Raw genomic sequence first — 8,160 nt, forward strand, 5'->3', positions numbered from 1 at the left:
CATTCCTTCCACAAATCTTAAAGTACTACTAATTTAATAAACAAGAACATTCTTATCAGTGTCTCCTTAAATGCTGGTATTTGAGGGAAAATGTTGATTCATTCAGTAACTATTTCTGCAGTGCCTACTTTCCCTGCCCTGTAGATGCCTAGAAGTCTTCCCCCTGCCCCGGGAAAATACCTTCTCAGTGTGTGACCCATTGAGGGTTGGGTAAGTGGGTGGCTATGGCAGACTGACTGATCCTGTCTGCAAGACCCTGGAAACACCACCAGCCTGTGCACCCTCTGGTAGAACCTGAGCCCCCACGCCACATGGGACTCATGCTACTCTAACTTTGGTGTTGGGTTGCCTGGCAAGGAATGACTCAGGCTTCAAAATCAGGGAGCGTTGGTTGGCGAGCCAGGTAGTTTTCAGAAAGTGTTTATAAAATGACAGCCTCTGACATAAGGAGAATGTGGGTGTAGGTCCTGAGGAAGGACAATCATTGGGTCCTTTGGTGAGAGATGAGATGGTGTCAGGTCCGTTGAGTAACATGATAGTGTGTTTTCCCTCTTCGTGGGGTAGCTTCTTTCTGTGGCCTGAACACACCCTGTGAGGCACCTTGTGCCTGAGCAGCTGACAAACGTGTGTGACCCTGTGTGCGTGGTTGTGTTTGTGTGTGTGACAAAAGAGACCTTTATGACCCCCACCACTGAGTCAGCACAGAAAGGAGACCAGCCATGTCCCCCACACCACAGCCCACCCCTTGCTTGGTAGCCCACCTCTCCTAGTAGAACTGTGTGCTTGGCTAGGGCAGCCCATCCCCCGAGCAGAGGGGGCCATGCAATCAGTTACCATGCCCTGTTGCCTTCTTTATGCTGTGAGGCCTTCTTTTCCAAAGACAGTGTTATTTAAAAGTTGCTCTCTCCAGAACGTAGGTATTTCCATCTTTGTGATCACGGAGGGAGAGGTTCTAAAGCCAGATTTATTGGGCGAGGCAGCCCCCACCCCAACCCCCAAACACATGTTTCCAGTTTGGCATCATTTTATTTATTTGTGATTGAATGATGGTGATTTTCATAAGTCACCAAATTCTTCCATGTTCTTCCTGCTACCTGTATAATATGTATCCCTGGACAGAAAGAATAAAAATTGATGTCAGCTGCAGTCTGAAGCAGCTGGCTTTAAAGGAATAATGATGAAATAGAGTGAGGGTATGCATTTTTTTCTCTTCACCATCACCTGACTTTTTCAGCATAGCTATCAGGAAAACTTCCTAGTGTAAACTACTTGAAAGGTCATAAGAGGCTGATATTTGAAGTTTGTTTCAGAGAAGATCCCAGCTATTCGGCTAGAACCAAGACTTGGGTTTTCTGATTTGGGGGAATTCTTTCTCTTGCAGATCTCTCAAAGGCCTTGGTTCTAACAGAAATTGGCCCCAAACGTGACCCTGCTACTCTGAAATTGTTCCTGAGCAACATGGAGAGGTTACTTCACGCCAAAGCTCATGGGTATGAACTTTTAGTTCCTGGAAAACCCTGGGGCAAAGGGGGAAAGTACCAAGTGCCAACTTGCTAGCCTCTCTCAGGGACTGAAAGGGAAAAAGATCCTCACGTGATAGGGCCAGAGGGCACATGCAATCCCCACTGAGGCCTGAGAGGCCTCATGCACTGTCATTGCTCAGGACAGCTCCTGCAACCAGCATTTGAACATGGGAAGGGGACCTTTGTTCCTTTCTGATCAACATGTAAGAAGCCAAGTAACTGATCTCAAGCCATCGTCAAGTCCTGTGTGTGCACAGAGCCTTCATAAATGACATTCTTCTGATAAGCATTTAGGAACAGTTCAACCAAGTCCAAGTAAATTTTCTTTGCCATCCCCCATCTAGACCTGTGCTATTAAACTGCTAGTCCATGGGGCACTTTAAATTTAACATAGTTGTACTCCATGGAGTTCTGAGGCTTACTGGCTAGTTTCAAGTGCGCATTGGTCACAGATGGCCAGTGGCTGCCACTATATAGACATTTTCCCCATTGTGAGAGGGTCATTGCTCCAGACCCTACATATTGCATCTGGGGCTTATTGTTAGAGCCCTGTGGCTCACTTTTAATTACTGGGAATGCCCAGAAAATAGGTGATCTTTGCTGATGTCAGTGTATCTACCATTTAAAAAATCCAACCCGTGTTCAGTCTGCTCATCTATGTGATTCTCTTTTTTTGCCCCAGGGTCCGAGTGATTGGCAGCTCCACCCTGGCACTCTGCCACCTGGCCTCAGGGGCCGCAGATGCCTATTACCAATTTGGCCTGCACTGCTGGGACCTGGCTGCAGCCACGGTCATCATCAGAGAAGCAGGTGGCATTGTTATAGACACTTCAGGTGAGACCCTCGGCCTGCCCTCCATCCCCAGGGGCACAACGGCAAAAACTAGACAGTGATACTACCAGACGCCACCCCAACCTGCTGAGTTAGGGGCTCTATCCCATGAGTGCTGGGCACCACACTTGCACCTGAGAACTGTCCTATCTTCTGGTGGTGGGGAAGAAAAATTTTCCCTCTGCCTTTCATGGTTCTTTTGGTTCTTGTAATAATTAAATTGACAAAAGTCAGGTTATCAGGAGAAAAATTTATTTTTCCCTTATGGGAACCCCACAAAGACATGAGACTCCTCCACAGTCAACCCTTGGGGTTTACATGTCATCGTGAGCTAAGGAGAAGGAGAGTAAGTATCTGGAACTTCAAAGGGGGAAAGATAATTTATAGGAAGAGGAGGAAAACAAATGTTTTCTGTGTCATGCAAAGACAAAGGGACACAGAAGAACTTTGAACACAGCCCTTGCACATATTTTCCAGCCATATTCTAGCTCATATTCTTGATAGTTATCACCCGTGACAGATGCTCCCTTTCTGGAACAAGCCCTCTGTCTAAATTCTTTTAGGTAGTTAAAGAAGAGGTAAAGAAAAACTCCTTGAGTCTACTATTTCTTAAAAACAATCAGCCCCAAATAATCTTTATGTGAAAGAGGTGGCAAATTTTGATCCCCCGTGCTGATCTCACTGATCTTTTGGATCTTAGTTCTGAGTGTTAAAGCATACACTCTGTTCCCCCAGTGAGGCCTCTGTGGTGTTGCTGCTCTCTGGCCCTGGCTGCATGCATACAGGGCAGAGGTTGCTGACACGCCTCCACCCTTTCTGACCAGCCCTGTGTCTAGACCACAGTCTGGGCTGGTCTGGAGCAGGGCCCAGAGCTATTTCCCTCGGAATGTGCATGTGCTGGGTGGTTGTTCCAAATTATTCAGCTCTTTTCTCCCTCTTTGTCCCCAGGTGGACCCTTCGACCTCATGTCCTGCAGAGTGGTTGCTGCAGGCACCCGGGAAATGGCCACACTCATAGCTCAAGCCTTACAAACTATTAACTATGGGCGAGATGATGAGAAGTGACTGGGAGCAGACAATGAAGAGAACAGACTCAAGGACTGGGCTTCCCAGGCATGCTAAAGCTGGCAGCTCCTGGGCAGGAAGTGCCTTGAGTAGCCTGCACTCTGTCACACATGCGTTCCTCTCCACCCCAAAGGAAGGTGTTTTGCTAACGTATGTGACTCTCTGGTTAATTGCACATCTTTCACCGGGATTTGGTGTTTAGCTGGTTTCTCTCTGTAATCACACACAGCCTTTTTCAGGTTAGTACAATTCTTCTATCAGGGCCAAAACCCAAATCTCAGATGACATATGTATTGACAATGCAATCTTGATTACCCCACACACCCCACTCCCCACTCCACCACCGAATGCAAATCTCAGGTATTAAGGCTTTAGAACTGCTGATAAAGCGGACTTGTTCTCAGGCCCTCCCCGTGGTACTTCACAATGCAATAAATCAAAGTAATGGCACTCTGCTCAACTGTTTCCCGCTGTAAGTGTGTCGCCTGCTACCCCAAACAAGCCACAGAATCCACAGCTGTAGATCTCAGCTCTTTAGGAAGGTTTGCATATTAAAGCCCTAAGTCAACAGAATTTGCTATCTGTCTTCAGCCTTTCACAAACACTCTGAAAACTTCAGTGTTTCAAATCCAATATGTGGGTCACATTGACTAGCAATTCATCTGAAATGCTATTGTTTTTGTCATCAGCTTAATGAAAAAGTATAGTATTTTCTGGGCCTTATTTTTTCCTCTTAAGAAGGCAGAAGTATATATATGAATAATTCTAGTGAGGATAGTCAGTGACTAGACAGGTATCTTTTCTGAAGTTTAAGAATTGAGAAAGTTTTAGGGCACAGAATTCCAACCCACTCTTAACTTTTTCTCTTCTGTATTCATAATTTGCTATCAATAGCAACAAATATAGAGCAGTTAGCCTATATGGTAACCCAGGTTACTCTCACCAAGCTACTGCACTGGAATGTCCTCAGCAAGCCCCAGCTGAGCCCCAATACCTGTCCTCTCCCACATTGGTAGCCTCAGAATCCCTTCATGGTTAACTTCCACACCCTCCACCTCTAACAGCTGTGTATAGTGCCCACTCCCAGCTAATGACTGACAATAGAAAGGGATTCTACAGAGAATTATTCCTCTTGGGAGGAAAGTGCTGAGATGCCCTGCCTCCACTTCCCCTTGGTTTAGTTACTGATGGATTTGCCATCTAAAGGAAGCTGTTTCCTTTTCTGATCTGAATGGGGTGGCTAGGCAAAGCCCTGGGAGGCACATAGTCCAGGAACCTGTCTTTGGGAGGTCTGGTCTCCTTTGGTTGTAAGGATCTAATGTCCACTGTGTATGTAGCCCCCAACCCTGCCCCCTTTTGACTCCTGCAGGAAGACAGCATATCATGTGCAGAGCCACAATACTTGAGGGACAGTCTGTGGGGCTTAGCGGACAACTGATACTTCTGCCACCCTCAAAGCCTTGGGTTTCCCACACTCCCAGACCAGTGTCCTGCCCCTCATCCACCCACAGTAAAGGTACACTGTTCCTCCAGAGACCACCTGCCCACACCCAGAGCTTTCAGATCATTAGTTGTTCTACCTCTGTTGAGCCAGAACTTCCATCTCTGCTCTGATTTTTACCTGTAGGTCATGAATCACTAAATGAGGCTTCCATGTGATGGTGTTTGAACATGAATAAATACTCATCCCTTCCCTCCTCTCCAGGTAAAGTTGCTCTTGGTCCCCTCCTTGACACCTGGCATTGGCCCCTTCTCCTCACATCTTCCTGACTTCAGGTTTGATCTGCCCCTGTCCTGCTCTTGTCAACCAGTCTGAATTCTCATTCAGTTTTCAGTCATGCAGATTGCCCTGTGGACAGGCCATGAGTTTCGAGAATGCTGATGTGCACCCCTGCTATGCCACCTCCAGGTGCCATCCTGGCATAGCTGGATTGTAAAGTCATGCATTTGTCCACTCCAGCACATCTTCTTTTGCCAGTAGCTGTGGCCTGCCCTTTCAGAATCTTTTGGGATTCTGATTCTCTGTTCTAGAATGGCTGAGTCTCTAGAAGTTTATTTGCTTAGCTGACATTAAGAGCTGTTGACCATGGGGTAGGGGAAAAGAAGATGCTAGTTTGGATCAAGATGCACACAGAATTTTTCAGCACCCCACTCAAGATCCCTTTCCCATTCTCACTAGTCCATTCATCACCACTGATGGCCATCCATCAGTTCCGACTTTATTTAACTACAGTGTCAGCCTGTACTTCTCCCTTGTCCACAGGCTGGCAAAAAGTCTTCCCACATGACCTGGTGAATTGTAGATTCAAGGCTGTTGCTGTCTATCATGTGAGCCATTAACCCCATGTGGCTATTTGAAGCTAAATGAATTAAAGTTATGTTAAACTTAAAGCTTATTTCCTCAATTGCACCAAGTACTTATACTTCACGTGGTCAGTGCCCCTCATATTGGACAGTGCAGGTAAAGTGCAGGTATTTCCATCAATTTCAAAGTTCTATTGGATAGCACTATATAGAGTGACACTCTGTTCTAAAATCTGGATTAATTTTATACACAGCACCCTACCCTCTATTTGATGTAATCTATATTCCTCCCTGGTTTTGGGGAACTAGACAATACTTATCAGTTTCTCATCTTGCAGGGTTCCATGTAGCAGTCTTGCCTGCAGGTGGCTCCCAGGTCATCACTTTGCAAGGCACATGTGGCTGTAGAACAAGATCAAGAGACTAATCTGAAGCCAGAGTAGGACCAGAGCAAGATGGATTAAGAGCCTTGGGAGCAGATAGATAAATCCTAGCATTGCAGGTAATCCTAGGAATCTATGACAAGAGCAGCCTTAAAGGGAAACATAAAGGGAAAAGACATGGAGATAGTTGTTCCTTGGTTAGAGCAGGGCCAAGAGGACAGCAGTTATGAGTTTGATCTTTTGTAGAACTGTCTGGAAGAGCTGACTTCTGCCATGGCTGCTGCTTTGTATTGTTCCCTCTGTACCCTCCCCCAACACCACCCCCTGGAGGCCTGTAGACTGCAGCAGCAGAAAGTGCTGGATTGAGGTCAGCAAACCCTGTCCTGACTGAGGACAGGTTCCTCCTCCCAAGCCTCAGATGCTACCCTGACAATTGCACATGCCCCCTCCCTCCCTGGTTGTTGAGGGACTGCCTGACCCTGACTCCCATTGACACTCTGCATGTGTCACCAGAATCCAGGACAAGGGTTTCCCCTTGATGACTTTGAGAGCCTGGATCACTCATGTTGCACCTACAAGTCCTGGCTACAAAGTAAATGCATGTTCAGCACACTCTGAAATGGGTCGAGTCGGTCCGAGGGTTTGTGGGTATTGTTAAAGTGTTAAGCTGAAATAGGTCATCAACAAATGCTCAATGAATACAACAAATTTGACCAGAGATCAGCAAATAATTTTTCTCTGAATTCTGTTTATGTGAAAATAATATGACAACTAAAGGAATGTTTTAGCATATTTTGTTGCTTTAAGTTTCTCTTTTTTTCCCCTTCCAATTCATGTATCAAGGCAGGCTTCCTTGTGCTTCACTTTAATGCCTCCCTGTGATCTCAGGACTAGCACCTACTCTCTCCCAGTCTTTATCCTGCACATCTTTCACATAGAAGGGTGCGCCAGCTGCCAGTACTGCATCTGAAAGACCTTTGAGTCAGTGCACATTCTGCCTGGTGGAGAGTGATGTGCCAGGGGACCGTTGGTGCCTTAGACTTTGCAAGGACCTAAGGAGACTGTCCCAGTGCCCGCTGTACCCAGGGAGCACCTTCTTGTGTTACTACTCAGGAGCACTTCTCTGCACTCAGGAGTTTGTGAGTTTTGTCTAGAGTAGGAAAATCATCTAATATTTGTCTTCTTAACTGTTCCAACTGTGTGTTGTGTGTGTGTGTCTGGAACACATTGTACATTATAAGCCATATTCACAATTTGGAACAACTGAAATAAATAGGCTAAGATTGGTAATATAAATGAAAAAAATGTTATTCCAGCTAAGGGAAGTGACCCACAAGCAGGGTCACTCAGGAAGTGACCCCTGAGCAAGCAGGACAGAGCTCAGGGAGATTGCAGGGCCCAGTCTGATAGAATAATTAGCCTGATAGAATAACTGACAGAAAAATCACTTCATAAAGCAAATGAGTATCCACAGCCACTGCAGCATAAGGTCAATCCCCGGCCAGGGAGCCACCATCATGGCACAGCGGACCTCTCCTGGCTCGCCCCCTTCTTCCCTCAGTAGTGTGTTTCAGTCTGCCTGCTCTGTTCCCCACTCTGTCTCTGGTGGGTCCTCTCACCCACCACGCCTCTGGCCTGTAGCCCAGCTCTTGTATGCATAAATAAATAAATCTTATACCATCTTACACCAGTGAGAATGGCACATATTAAAAAAACTAGCAACAACAAATGTTGGCGAGGGTGTGGAGAAAAAGGAACTCTTCTGCACTGTTGGTGGGAGTGCAAACTGGTCCAACCACTGTGGAAAGCTGTGTGGAGATTTCTGGACCTACTAAACATAGAGCTTCCATATGACCCAGCAATTCCACTCCTAGGTATTTACCCAAAGGACACAGAAACATCAATTCCAAAGAACACCTGCACCCCTATGTTTATAGCAGCACTGTTTACAATAGCTAAGCTTTAGAAACAACCCAAATGCCCAAAAATAGATGACTATCAAGAAGATGTGGTACATATATACCATGGAATATTACTCAGCATTCAAAAAAGATA

At 46.1% G+C, this 8,160-nt stretch overlaps 1 protein-coding gene across 2 annotated transcripts in view; it reads left to right on the plus strand.

Annotated features, from left to right (window-relative positions):
- The window catches only part of IMPA2 (inositol monophosphatase 2), a 46,533-nt gene extending 39,445 nt beyond the window's left edge, over positions 1-7,088 (plus strand). The window contains exons 6-9 of one of the 2 annotated variants that reach the window (XR_008551396.1): positions 1,382-1,490; positions 2,206-2,357; positions 3,303-5,123; positions 6,061-7,088. Coding sequence is in view for 1 of the 2 variants with exons in the window: in XM_037508859.2 (XP_037364756.1) it covers positions 1,382-1,490; positions 2,206-2,357; positions 3,303-3,418 (377 nt within the window). In the remaining variant the exon portion in view is untranslated. Of the gene's footprint in view, positions 1-1,381; positions 1,491-2,205; positions 2,358-3,302 lie in introns of both variants that reach the window. The other variant, XM_037508859.2, reaches the window with a different exon arrangement.
- The last annotated feature ends 1,072 nt before the right edge of the window (positions 7,089-8,160 follow it).

This window comes from Talpa occidentalis, unplaced genomic scaffold, assembly GCF_014898055.3.
Source record: "Talpa occidentalis isolate TD23 unplaced genomic scaffold, MPIMG_talOcc4v2.1 talOcc4.13, whole genome shotgun sequence".
In the NCBI taxonomy this organism is placed as follows: domain Eukaryota; kingdom Metazoa; phylum Chordata; class Mammalia; order Eulipotyphla; family Talpidae; genus Talpa; species Talpa occidentalis.